The sequence below is a fragment of the Aspergillus nomiae genome (genome assembly GCF_001204775.2).
Source record: "Aspergillus nomiae NRRL 13137 chromosome Unknown contig00183, whole genome shotgun sequence".
NCBI classification, from domain to species: domain Eukaryota; kingdom Fungi; phylum Ascomycota; class Eurotiomycetes; order Eurotiales; family Aspergillaceae; genus Aspergillus; species Aspergillus nomiae.
The window spans coordinates 44433-58635 of NW_015378238.1; the positions used below are offsets into that span (position 1 = coordinate 44433).

General features: G+C 48.2%; 3 protein-coding genes across 3 annotated transcripts; 1 reads left to right on the plus strand and 2 right to left on the minus strand.

Annotated features, from left to right (window-relative positions):
- Nucleotides 1-867: 867 nt before the first annotated feature.
- On the minus strand, nt 868-5279 carry ANOM_006877 (zinc finger protein; the record flags this gene model as incomplete). Its single annotated transcript, XM_015552133.1, has 8 exons — nt 868-1837; nt 1892-2164; nt 2231-2342; nt 2397-2972; nt 3032-3499; nt 3553-3745; nt 3795-4144; nt 4217-5279. The coding sequence occupies 8 exons, from the start codon at nt 5277-5279 to the stop codon at nt 868-870; spliced, it is 4005 nt and encodes a 1334-aa protein (XP_015405808.1).
- A 1060-nt stretch (nt 5280-6339) lies between these two features.
- On the plus strand, nt 6340-6777 carry ANOM_006878 (putative Tropomyosin-1; the record flags this gene model as incomplete). Its single annotated transcript, XM_015552134.1, has 2 exons — nt 6340-6558; nt 6615-6777. The coding sequence occupies exons 1-2, from the start codon at nt 6371-6373 to the stop codon at nt 6775-6777; spliced, it is 351 nt and encodes a 116-aa protein (XP_015405811.1). The 5' UTR covers nt 6340-6370.
- Nucleotides 6778-11083: 4306 nt separating this feature from the next.
- On the minus strand, nt 11084-13943 carry ANOM_006879 (uncharacterized protein; the record flags this gene model as incomplete). The annotated part of the gene is made up of 5 exons (XM_015552135.1): nt 11084-11895; nt 11963-12618; nt 12673-13207; nt 13293-13565; nt 13889-13943. The coding sequence occupies 5 exons, from the start codon at nt 13941-13943 to the stop codon at nt 11084-11086; spliced, it is 2331 nt and encodes a 776-aa protein (XP_015405812.1).
- Between the last annotated feature and the right edge of the window lie 260 nt (nt 13944-14203).

Below are 14203 nucleotides of genomic sequence, written 5' to 3' on the forward strand. Positions count from 1 at the left end.
CTGTTCAATACTGTACTTACTATATTTTTAGTTTTCAAAGGAGTATATCCTATTACTTCCTATCTACCAGGCTCTAACTATTTATACTCTGTATGCACTGCACTTTTAGCTCCCAAGAGAGCATATTCCATCGCTTCTTACCTAATAGGCTCTGACTGCTCACGTTGCGTCACCTCACTGCAGATTTAGCTCCCAAGAGAGAATATCCCATTACCTCCCACCTATCAGGCTCTAATTACTTCAATTGCCTCACTCGGTGCACTTTTAGTGCCCAAAAGAAAACATCCAATTGCTTCCCACCTATCAGGCTCTACCTAATTCAATCGCCTCACCTCACTGCACTTTGAGCTCCCCGCAGGATACTGATATGAATTTGTCGTCCAATAAAAATGCCACAGCTCGTATTCACGTTGGGGGAGTACATAGTGGGCTCACTATTTCTGTGCGAACTCTATCGACTGAATGAAATTTAACTGTTTCGTTCGTACTTGAACCCTATTAAATGGGAAGAATCATGATGGCTAGCTTCATGAGCGAATTCAAGTTGTCAGATGGGGCGATATATTCAGGGATTGTCGACATGCCACGTAGCATTGCATTTTAGGGCTTACAATTCAGTACTTTGAAGAAAACGTATCGAGTAAAGCCTTACTACTCAAGTCTGAGTAGTTATAGTTGAATCCAGGAAACTACTATTTGTTCCGTATTGATATACGTTTATAGATGCGACGGGATGCGTCACAAGTAGATGTATATTTTGCATATGCGAGTTTCTCAACTATAGAAAAGAGCCAGGATAGTGCCCTAATAAGGAATTTTAACCTTCTATGTATAGTACTAGACCTGTCTAGGATCATGGTAATCATTCTATCTTCGTCGTTTCTCATGGATTTTCTCATGTCGTTTCTTGTCATAACTCCTCGCAAACCCCTTGCCACACTCAGAGCACCGAAATGGCTTCTCTCCGGTATGGATTCTCTGGTGATCCTGCAGGATATTCTTCCTCACGAGACGCTTTTTGCAAATAGGACATTCATAGCGGGCACCTACTGGCCTCTTCCGTTCGTAAGGTGTGAACGTTTCGCCCAGGTCGCGCTCCTCGGGATGAAATCTCTTCATGTGTGCCGTAAGTCGGCTTTTCTCGGCAAATCCCATCCCATTCATTGTACAGTTCTCTACTGTGCAGCGGAATGGGCGGTTGTGATGATCTTCATGCTTGTCACGGGCTATCGCATTTTTGAAACCCTCGTGGAAATAGAAGCACAATACCTTAGGACAGCGGAAGGGGTACTCATCATTGAGCCTGGATAGAACAACTGTATCATCTGTGCTTAGGTCTTCCAGCAGTTTTCGGTTGCGAGCTAGCGTTCCCTTGAGCAAAGGAATGCTCACATTGTTGCGTGATTCCAAGTCTCCCCTTTGCCCGCAGCAGATATGATTCCAGATTCTGACAAGGTTATTATAAAAGGGGTACTGTTGAAAGAATGCACAATCTATCCACACTTGCTCCAGAATGCTGCTGCCATCTACTGAAAAACTTGCTTGATAGAAGCCCACGAAATGCTCGAGTTCTCGGGATATTCTTGCAACCCGGTCTTGGCCGTTTATTCCCTCTTCCAGGAAATCATGTTTCTTCTCAATCAATGTCCCTATATGTAGAAACCAGGCTGCCACCGCGTAGTCTTGGAAGGCAAAGTCACCACTCAAAGCATTCTCCCGGAGTCTTGAGGCGGAAACATCAGGCCTAAAGATATCAAGGCTAAGATACCGCAGGCAACGAAGAGCGAGGTCGCACTCCGCTGCAGATATTCGTATATTGCTTTTCTGGATTATGAACCTAGTTCTGTGTGAGCGCTTGGCTATATCCGGGGAGAGGAGAGAGATTTATTACAGTCTAGCTGTGCTGTGGACAAGCTCGATTCGGTTACCCTTGAGGACCTGAACAAGAGATCCGCACAATTCTTGAACATCGTCTTCTAGTCTGCGGTCGGGATTGACTTCACTCGAACGACCCCATGTCTTAATATCGGTGGATAGTGCCACTTGTATCTCTGTCCACTTCAGAGGCCTTTTCGAGCATACTAACCAACCGAGCAATAATTCCGTATATTCATATTGTTTTGAACCGAGGTCACGCTTGAGGCGCTCCATGATTCGGACATATCTACCCAGCAGTTAGTCATCGGCTAGGAAACTGAAATTGAAACGCTGGCAGAAGAGGGTCACGTACGCTTGGTCGATCTCACTGGGTAATATTGCAGCGGTGGTCTCAGTGCGAAAGTCTTCCTTGGTTGGTTGCTCTTTCAAATTGTTCATGACCAGCTTAGCGAACAGAAACATTCCTATAGAAATGTTAGGAGACACCATATATGTCAGGATACATTTTCTCCCTTCACCATCTGCTCTTGTACATATAACCTGCACAACATCTTTGAGGTACTCGTTGCCAAATCCAAACTTCTGGAACTCGCGTTTTCTGCACTCACAATACTTTTGAATGTCTTGCCTGTTGTGCTCCGGTTCCAGCGCAAGCATCTCAGCCTCCGGTAATGCATTTTTGACTTCATTCATGGGACGACTTAGAAAGAGGACGCGAAGTTTCCCTTTCGAATAGATTTCGTTTTTCCGGACCAAAATCCTAAATGTGTCAATCAAATCCTTTCTTTGCTCTTCACACTCGTCAACGCCGTCTATGACCACGTTTAATCGAGAAATCCGTTCACAAAACACCTCCAGGATACCATGTGCCGTGGACAGATCCGATAGCATGAGGCTTCCCGAGCTCTTGATCTTCGCGTGGCAATAAGGGATCAATTCGCGGTGCTGGCGCGCAAGTTGCAAGAGAATACCACGGAGCACTGCAATCGCAGAGTTTCTCGACTTCACTTTTTCCTTGCAGTAGAAGTAGCATGTAAGTGAAGAGGAGTCCCCCAGGCAGGCCTCAATTATGACCGATGCTAGATATGTTTTACCTGGTAGATGCATACGTTAGAAAGTTATGCACAAGGAAGCAAGAGGTATTGATAGGTACCGGTCCCCGGACGCCCATTGATCCATAGCATAGAGTTGGATGACTGCTCTGGCTCCGGAGATAGCCATTTCTTGACCTTTTCATTCTCCAGAATCCAGCTACCGCTACCGGGGTAAAAGCTTCGGTCACGGCAGATGTTGTTGTGATCACTCTCAGTCTCGGCGCCTTTAGCGTCTGCAACATCTTCGACGCCTGAAACCCCTGCAGCGCCTGCAATCCAGCATCTGACCTCATCATACATCTTCTCTCGTACTATTTTCTGCTTCTCCTTGGACAAGTGCATGTTGTTGCTGGTGCTCTCGAGGTGGTTTCGGATTTCTTGCGCATCCATAGGATAGTATCCCGGGTGGCTGTATAAGGCCATGGTCTTATCTTCGATCAGTGTCCTATGGGAGCCAATTTCGCCCAAAATGAGAACAAATATTGCTTCGAAGTCCTTCCATAGTGGTCGAAATACGGTTCTTAGAGCTGCGGTGTGCAAAATCAGTACCCTTCACCAGGTAGACATCGTGATCCCATACCTCTCCCGGAGTATAATCTAATTGCATTCTCATGGAATTCCAGAATAAGAGCAAAAGTTCTTGCCAATATTCGCTGCAAGCCCACATAGCTCTTGAAGAACTCACGATAGGCTCCAAGCATTGGCAGCTGGTCACCAATACTTTCGTAGGCTGCCAGAAGCGTGTCGAATAGATCCACATTACCCTTTGCTGTCTAGGATCACATTAGATCGGAATTTGGACAGGCCATGAGAGACCCATACCTGCAGTAAGGCCTTCACTGGACCCCAAATAAGAGACATATCTTTGCTGGTGCCTAGGATATCCTCCAGAACGGTTCCAATCTGTTCCATCGCTTGAATAAAGCGCTCGATACGACGAAGATTTCGCAGAGAGTGCGATTGTCCTTGTTCATCCTGAATCTTCTTCAGCTCTTTCTTCAAAGCACGAAGGTCTGTGGCCTTGAAGGCGTCCAGCTGCTCCTTTTCGAGTCCCTCTTCAAAGTGCTTTGTAACTCTATGAAACATATCTTTGGGAAGCGAGTCGGGGACCATTTGAAGATCTAGCCGACTACGAGAGACAATGGAAGGTTGTGTAGAATATCCGGAGCTGCCTATTTTTCAGTTAGTGAAAGCCCGCAAGTAGACGAGTTGGAAAGCAGCCATAGTTATGGTTGGGGACTCACCATTCGGCGTTCCTGGCTGCGATGGTTGGTCGTGAGATACGTACTGCGCCAAAACTTCCTTCGCAACTGAAGCAGCAACCGCGGCTGCATAGTCCTGCCATTTCTTATTCTTGTGACTGTCGGCGTAGTCACACACGCCTTTGATGATCAAGCAGTTGAACTTGTCCCAGACCCCAGCCCCTTCCATCTCGAACGCTATCACACCTTCTGACTTTGCATACTGGTCCCTATGCTCCGCTGACTTCTGAACTGTGTCCGCACATCCGATCGAGCCAAAATGTATTAGCGGAGTCGGAATCTCGAGTTCTGTATCTCTTTCGTGCAGCCGGGTACGCGGCACTAATCTGCTCTCATCGCATTGAAGCTCGTCGCAGGTAGCTGTTACAGATGCTTCGCATACTGAGCCTGGTACCCCAGACATATTGCACACCCAGCAGCCAAAATGGTGGCTGTGTATATAATCGGGCTCAAAGAGCTTGTCCTCAGTTGCGCCAGGGTATTTTGCCATAGAGTCTGGGTGCTGTAAAAGAGCTTTGAGATGCTCCATTGTTTTCTCTTGAAAATATTTTAAGTGAAAGGCTGTTTTCCAACGTTGTAGTAGTCCCCACACATCTTCATTTAGCCGCCCGTGAGTGTCCAGGATGGTGTTCTTTCTTTTAAAACCGTTGGGGTACTGTCGACCATAATCCAACACGACAAGGATCTCACTGATCATCACGTCGCCGAGGACAATCTCTGTGCCGTCCGCCTTGCGGGGGACTGCACCGCAGATTCCGACCAGCAAAGCAAGCTTAATTGAAGTAAAACTCATCCTGAGATAGCTAGCTGCAGAGGATGCATTCACCTTCCCCATCTTCGGCAAGGTAACGACTACCACGCTGTGCTTGCCACTCCTTCCATAACTGTAGTGGTTATTGTCCCCCCCAGCCCTCCCATAAGTATGATGAGCATCACGCCAGACCTCGTCTAAGGAGCACAGAACAGCGTTTGTTTCGAGCGGTAAAGCGCAAATGATTGCGATTTCGAAGTCATTTCGACGTAAGGGGCGATGTCGCTCATCCATAGCGGTATGTAGTTGACAACATCGTCGAGGAGCGAGGAGCACACGTTAAGACGTGGGCAAGGCTGAACTGTCCAGCCACTGCCATGAAACCTGAGCTCTGATTCGTCCTGCGCTTGCGCGGTACTGATCTGTGTATTGCCTCGTATTCAAGATCTTATTCCTCACATCGTGGTTTATGAACAGTGGCCTCTTTGTCTTATCATTTCGATAGGTATCAATATACCCTCACTTCCTCCTATTCGCAGCGATCGTCGAGCTCTAAGTCTATGTAGGATGTATGCTTATCTCTCTTTGTGTTCTACTAAATTAGCACGATGCCTAGTAAGTAGGTTACGAGAGCTTCCTCATATAGCGTTGGTCCAAGCTCAAAGTGGAAGTAAAACCAACAACACCCATATAGTTATGCCTTGACCAAACAGGCACTGGACGACAGGTACCAGGCACACTGTACCAGTACGCTACAGTTTAACCCCAAGCACGCCAGCCTCTCTAGTGCCGAGAACTAGTAGAGCAAACTGCCGCTGACTGCATTCCCGAGAGTGGATGTACCAATCAGCCGATGCCAAATGTATGTATGTACGTCGTCATCTAAGCCCCGGTGAGGCGCCTCCAGGTATTTGGGCAAATCGCAAGCTCAGCCTGCTTCAGTTGATCCTACCAGCATACTAGTAGGGAGTACTTCGTAGTGACACGCTCCCAATGCACCGCCCCTCTACTATCCACCACTGGATGTCACCTGATAATATCCTACTTTCTACACAGCCACAGTCGCCCTAGCATATTCCGGTCACACTGTTTTCTCAACTGTATACAATTTCTCGTGTTGAATATTCTGTTCCACATAATAGAGATCACGTTTTTTGTCGAAACAAAAACCGTGTCTGACTAATTCCAGACCCACCCAAAAGATGTGGAGAAGTCAATTAGCTGTCATCATCGACAGGGGCATTATCGATCTTCATTCTTCCTTCCAACCATAACCAGACCCAAATCTAGAAATCAAGCAAACTATCTATCATGGACCGCATTCGCGAGGCAAGCACTGCCTTAGCCCTCAAATTCCGGCATAAACTAACCCAACTCCCCAGAAAATGAAAGCCCTCCAGACGGAGGCCGACGAAGCGCAAACGGAAGTGGAAAAGCTCACGGCCAAAATCCAAGAGCTAGAGCAGGATAATCAAAGCAAGGATGAAGAGATTGCTGCGCTCTCCACCCGCCACCAAGAGCTCGAGGAGCAGGTGGAAGAGACCGAGAAGCTAGTCCGCGAGGTTAAAAAGCTGTATGATTTTCTCAACCCTTTGCATATTCATGGTATTTCTCTGCTAACTAGGCTAGACTCAATGAGGATGATATCCAGGCCGGCCATTATGAGCGCCGTGCCCAGGCGCTCCAGGCCGATAGCGACAAATGGGAGGCCAAGTATAATGACATGGCCGCTAAACATGCCGAGCTTCAGAAGAATCTGGATAGCTTGCTTGGCGAGATGGGTGAGGTATAAACATAGAGCATTTTGTATTATAAGACAATAAACTACTTATTTCAATATCCCAGGGGCATCTTAAGGCAGATGAAATTCCCAATTGCCACACCTCCAGGTCAGCCACTGAGAAGAGTTCTGACATAATAAAACCAGCGAATCATGACTATGTCGGGTAGATCACAAATGGATGCATAACTAGGTTCACAGTATTCAATTTGGGGTCTTCAAGCAATATAAGAAGAACTGTGAGTATATATCATCCAACTACAACTTTTGGTTGCCCACTTTGTGTTGCTAGTGCGGATCTCTCCCCACCGGCGGATCGTCCGCCGTAATATCTAGCTTGGCTCCTATTATGTGGACTTCTGGTTCCCGAGATGTCAAGCGTGGTGGTGCTATATCTTCACCTTTTGCCCTATTGACAATCACTACCACTAAGGCTCGCCTATGTCAAACATCAAGAGGGCGAAGATAAGTTTGATGGAGGATCTATTATACAGGCGGGATAGCCTGTCAACTAGGTAAAGATACGTGAGCAATGAAGAAGACGCCTATCATTGACTGAATAGTAAAACATAACACTAATTTACCGGTACTTGCCTTTTCCCCCTTTACCTTTGACCACCCTTGAATAGTTTGAGATCGCATTTTACCCAACAGGACTCCGGGGCCAAGAATACGACTGATTGGCCAGAAGCATCATTACGCTGACCAGGGTAAGCACTGCATTTTTAGTCCCTACGAGAGAATGGTAACACTGCATTTTAGTGACAGGAAGGAGTTGTAATTGTACTCCGGCTTCAATCTCCACCAACCGGAAGTGCAAGATTTGCGCTCACTCAGTGGCTGGATTTGCTGACTACTGCATTGCAATGTTAACTAGTTCTATAGTGGCTTAAACAGGGCTCTCTTCATTCTCAAAAAAAGTACCCCAGAGCGTGTTTCGACATACACCAAGACTCTATGTCAGGCTAAAGATATCACAAGATAAGAGATCGGTTACAGATACACAACCAACTTAAGTAGAGCTCCTTTACCGGGATAGCCATGTTTATCTTTCTGCTGGCGATCTTATCTCACTGCAGGACTGGAGGGTATTGTTGTAGTTAAGCCGAGCTTCGTCTTTTGATTCTAAAGGTCGCCTACTATGGCGTTTATTCCGTAAGCAAAGCGTAGACGTGGAGTACACTGGTTTACTTAATGATCTCATTAAGCTGGCTTCGTGAACCACTAAACAAGAACAACCAATATGCAGCATGTAAAAATTTGCCACTGCACTGCAATTTTAGTCCCCCGGAGAGGTTGTTGTAAACCACCTTACTAGCATTATACGGTCTAAGCCACCAGGCCTGGTACACATAACATAACGTACTGCATGGTGTCCAAGCTGCACTTTTAGTTCTCCCGAGGTATCATCATCGCATGCCATTCTGGAGGATCTGCCATTGGGTGCTTTTCTCACTGCAATTTTAGTCCCCAGGAGGCATTCTCAATCCGCTTACCTAACACTACTTTGGTGCTTGGACCAATTGTGGCTCGTGTGTGCGACTTCTACTTTAGGTGAAATTGGTATAAGACTAGGAATCTTATATTCGTGAAATGTTATAATCCCTACATATATCTCCACAGCGGTTACATTATATCAAGAAACATATTCAGATCGAATGGGTAAAATGGTACAAGTAGTTAGCGGATATATTCGAAAATTAGGTTAATCAATTTATTATTGTATCTTGGTGCCACTATACTGCACATTTGAACCCTGCGAGGAAAAGGGTTTTTCTTTTTCGTTTTTGACCTTGGTTTTATTTATTTATGATATATACTAGCTGTACTCGTATCATTGGTTATTTGTTTAAGCGTTGACAGATAGTACTCGGTACTATATAATAGTTTCGGGGGCTATCAGCGAGGATATGTTACTTAAAGTGACATTTCCGTAGTGTGGCTACTGAAATAGAATCATGAGTCGATAGATTGATAACCGCACAGCGTGGGATAGAGTTAAGATAAGGTGGAAGGTTCCGACAAGAATGCACTAACTAGTGCCCTCTCTACCAGAGGCCCTGAGCGCTCCTCCGTCCTGAGCTTGAGTAAAGTCTATTATCAGGAACTTTCCCTGTTATCTAACCCTAAGCTTCTGAGCGAACGGCATCTTGGCATTTCCACGGTCGAGTTGTGACAAATAGCCCCCATAGTTTATTGAACCGGCTGAGACGGTTCATTCCATCGACAACCTTCCTGGAGTGCATGGGATACACTCCTATACTAAAAGTCGCCAGAATCTCCCTCACTAGCCGCGTTACTTTTCCAATTCAGACTTCTGGGTTTTTATCACCGTGGATCGTCGTCTATTGGAGGGTTGGTGACCCATCAAATACTGTTGTAGCAATACGCCACCCCCAGATCCTCGTTGGTCGGGGTAAGGTAGCCGAGGATTATTTGTGACAACTCATACTGTGTATATCGAAGCCCCATCCGACAGTGGGGTTCCATTCAGATAGTCCTGGTGGGCAGCAACTCTGCCCATTTAGCTCGAGATACAATCGACAGTCGCGTCGACCAGGACTCGAGGCAAGCGATGCGAAGATCATCACTAGACACCATGTGAAAAACTTGTTCGGATTCATTGTGTCTGGCGAGGTCCATCAACACGATTGTGAATATACGTCACACTGCACAAGCAGGTTATCTTGGAACATCCTCGGTTGTGATGACCTCAAGGCCCACCTGTGGGTACTGCTGCAGACGAACAAGGAACCCCAGAGTGCCAGACCGACAGCCCCAGCGAGAAAAACAAGAAAAATGGGTAAACACAAATGTGCGTTTCCATCCGTTTTGTCCCGGCGTCTGATAAAACAGCAAACCCCGGCCTCAATCCGCCTGTAAATTCTCTCATGTCCATGTCCAACGGTGAACCGGAGAGCCTAGATTCAGCAATCCCGGCGATCGGTATTGATCTTCTTTTCCAAAGACTGGACATGGCACGCAATTTGCGAGGCGCATCGGAGGACAGACGGCCGCTGTCTCAGAGAAAGAATCTACTGAATCGGGAAACTTTCCTGGCTGTTGAGTGCCGGTTGTCAACATGTTACTATGTAGGAACGGTGAAGCCCGGGACGATCGGATGGGGAAACCCGCGTTGCCGCCCGAAACGGAAGGCAAATAAGGAGGATCCTCACGATCCTGAAGATCATTGCGGGTTGATGACGGTATGGGGTTCGGAGGACCAGATTTTTTCGTCAGGGCAGGGTTGCGGGGCCTGGCTGATCGGGAGACCTTCCATGGTGACCAGAGATGCTCTTCTGCAGTTGCACTCGAGATAGGTGATAGGTCGAGCTACTGCAGAACCGTCAACGCTTCGAGACCCCAGCGAGCGAGACGGGGGGGTCAAAAAGAAGAAAACCTTCCTTCTTCAACCCGAACTCAACCCACATCCAGCGAGCATCCACCAAGGATCTCAGTAAAAGCCGAGTAAAAAAAGTCTATTCGGTCCCGGTTGGATAGGGCTCACGCCAAGGTATTGGCGTGGAAATTTCAACGGGTAGTTAACACGTGCGGACACTGGAGGGAGTTGCTGCAGCCTTCACCCTCAGGCAACTCAGCCGAGTTCTTCGACAACAAAACCTTCCTTGTTCCCTCAAAGTTGGGTGAAGATCATGTCCAGGCTTCGTTCTCATTTTCTAATGGAAATCCCCACAAATAAAAAATGTCTAAAAAGAAAATTTCAAAAATCTCTGAATGAATTTTGGTTGCCCCGTGCCAACTTCGACTTTCCAACATCTATTCTGCTAAATGCTTCAACTAATCTATACAGGTTGAGACTCGTGATCCCATTCTTAACCAGTGGGTAAAAAAAAAAAAAAAGAAAAAAGATGCTCCCACCCGAGAGAAATCACTGCAAAGCTATTAAACCCAAAACACAAAGGATATCATTATTCACTCTTGGTCTCATGCACACCCAAGATCCAAATCCAGACTAATCGGCCAAAATCACGCAAAGGTACATATACAGTGGTATCATAAATCATCGAAACAAGCATCAAAGGCAATCACAGAAGTGAAAGATGCCTTAGCATCACCCATGAGGGTGGATGCGGCCAGGGTCGTGCGCGGTTGTCCGAAAGGATACCATCCAAACGCACAGCCAGGTGAGGTGTTGTCGGCCAATGGCCAACATGAAGTCGCTTCCCTGGTGGCATTTCCGACCATCAGGTCGTGATCGACGCAGGGACAGCGCAGAGCCTGCTGCGGCAATACCCAAGGTCTACTGGGGACTTCTTGACAGAGCTGAAGACTAAAGATAACGACAGTCATGGCGAGATCAAGAAACCCGGACCTTGGCTTGGTCATCCCAGCCCCACTCCCGCAACAGTTGCTTTACGCGATACCCAGTGGCCCAGCCAAGATCAAACTCTATGCCGCGCAGCAGTTGCAACACCATCTCACGTTCCCGGGGCTCGGTGAGACATTGACCGCTCACGAACAACGGCTGGAGAGAGTTGATCCGGACCGAGCCTTCTGGGTGAGCCATCGAGATACCTACAATCTCCCGACTATGAAATCGGATCTCACTCTCAATGGAACGATACGAATTGAGCCGATTGGTGATCGTACTCCGTCTACTGGTCGACTCATGCGGTTTGTTGATCAGAAGCAAGATACGCGCCATGTGGTAATGCTGCATAGCTGACGAGCAGACGGGAATGCTGTACCAGATCTCCGACAAAGCAGCTCCGTCACCGTCGCCGTCGCCGTCGTTCTGCAAAGGGTGCTCCAGCCGTGCGCAGGGCCGGAAGGTATCGGGGAGACCGTTGTACCAAACGTCAAGCTCGGTTTCCAGGCGATACCACCGCTCAAGTAAAACCTGCTGCGAAATACCCAGAGGCCCGGTATTAACTGGACCGCTCCCCAACTGCAGATTGTCCCCCGAGCTGATGAAATTAATGATCTTGGAAAGAATCCATATGAGGCCATTCCCGATGAGGTCTTCCTTCATGGCCTCATCGCCTTCTGGATAACCAGCGGCGTTTGAATTACTAGGGACTATGAAGCCCATGTTGTCTATTTGCAGACCAGCTTCAGTCCAGAGTACCAGGTCATCGGTATTCAGCCTGGTGTTACACTCATTGATGACTATAGTACGCGGGTCAGAACATAGACGTTACCAAGATCGCCCGAAAGTCGCCCGGGATACACTTACAGGCAGCCAAGTAATCTTGCCGGGCAAAGTTCCAGAAGGTGGCCCTTCGGGCCTTGGAGAGAGCGGGTCTCTTCAACGGCTGCGGCAGAGCGTCTCCGGGCGAAGGATGTTGCTCAAGGGGCATCATACCAACCTCTGCCACATCCAACAAAGATTTAACGCCACTCAAGTGTCGATTCCATGCCGGACCAGTGGCATCCAGAAATTCATACACGGACAAGATGGCCGTTGCCGCCAGAACTTCATCCGAGTGGACCCCATTCGAAAATCGACTCTCCGAGTAACGCCTTCGGCGCTTGCGCGGGTTGTTAGGATCATTACCCTCCGACAGTTCTGCCGCCTGCCACTGGCCAAATGCCTCGGGGGTGCTGAGTGGCGCAGGGCCTTTGTCGGGCTGCAACTCCTTCATCAGCAGCTGAATGGCTTTTTCATAATACTTTGCGCCATGCCAGATCCAGTCTACGTTCTTCGCGTCCGGTCCTCGTCGCATGAGAGACTGGGTCGAGACAAATTCACCGGTAGGGGGCCTCGCGCCTTTGACCCGACCCAGCTGCTTCGCGGCGTATGCACACGCGGCGTATCGCAGCAGGGGATTGGACCGTGCTTTGGCCGGCACGTATGATGCGAAATATGTCCCAAGGTCGAATAAATCCATCCTATCACCACATATTAACAACCTTCCACAGGATCAAGCGAGCACCAGAACTTACCAGAGTCCCGGCGACTCGGAGAAATGCCGCAAGAGAAACATAATTTCACGGTCAGTTTCCACCGGTCCTTCCGGCTTAGGTTCAGTGGCACCTACACCTCGCGACGCTACCGACCTCGCGGTTAGTGAAGAGCTTCTACGTGCCGTTGCATACTGTAAATTGGGGTCCGTTTGCGGAGAAAGAGATTGAGAGGGATTGAGCAGGAAGTTGATATTATTGTTGGTGCTGTTAGAGGGCGAAATCGAAACCGGCGGTGATGGTTGACCGGGTATCGCATTACATGTCGGGTTCGGCGAATGGCCCGTCGTCACGGCCGTGGCTGGAACCGCATTGAACGATACGCCACTGTCGGGGGTTGGTAAAGGCTGTTGGTCCATATTTAAAGAGGCATACGGTAGTTGGTTGTGGACCGCTGCCGCCGATAGAGCTTTCAACCCCTGGGTCTCCCCATCCAAAGGCACGGTCCGTTGAGCGTTCCAATCTCGATTCTGCGCATTCGCGGCGAGGATAGCCGCCTCCGACTCCCCCAAGGCCGCTTCGAGTCTTCCACATACGGATCCGAGTTGTCGACAAAGATCACTACCGAGGTAAGTCCATCAGCCAGACTGTCCCTCGCAGACATCGCCGTGCGCGCATCACTGTAGGGCTATGCAAATCGCTTTCCGTTGGAGGTTTGTTCGTACCATGTTTCGGAATATCTAGCCAGACACTATCTTCATCAAAGGTGTTCTTGTACGAGTAGAAACCTTTCAGCGTGCCCCGCCCACCGGTGGGATCGTCGGGGTTCTTATTCATCGAAGCATTTTGCTGATGGCGGAACACGATCCCTTCGCTGGGGCGACATTCTCGGCCGCCTTTGCGACACTGCGAACACTCGGGCTTTTGCTCATCACCTATCCATCACTTGGTCTTAGTCCTTCGCGTTCCACAATCGTAACCGCTAGGGGCAGAAAGCACGAAAAACGTACACTTCAATTTTCGAGTACGACACGTTAAGCTGCACGACACGGGGCGGACAAGTCAGTCACTGATCATCGTTTCCCTTGCTCACGACGAACGGCCAAAATATGACAGGGAAAGGACATGATTTGATTTCTTTGCGTAGACATAGACATTGTTGTAGATCGATATTATATTGGTATAATCTATCTTTTTGTCCCTTTTTTCTCTTTTTTTTTTCCTTTTTGATTATAGACAAAGTTGAGGGGACACGTACCAGCCTGTGCGGGATCGCATACCGAGTGGTAACGTTGACGGTGAAGGTGCAGCATCCGAGTAGTGGGTGTGGACCAACGATATAACTGGGGAAAAGATAGATTGATAAGGTAGTCGAAGGAGATTCACTAGTCCCAAACCGATCTCACTGAGCAGATACTAAATTCGGAAAGGGGATGTCAGAAGGGCTGGAAGGGATCTATGAAAGGGGGAGTTCTGGCGAGGGAAGTCGAAGAGGAGAAACGGGAAGAATGTTCGTAGGTCGACGACGGGCAACGATCGATGAGGACCGATGGTGAACCTTCGCCCAAGGAAA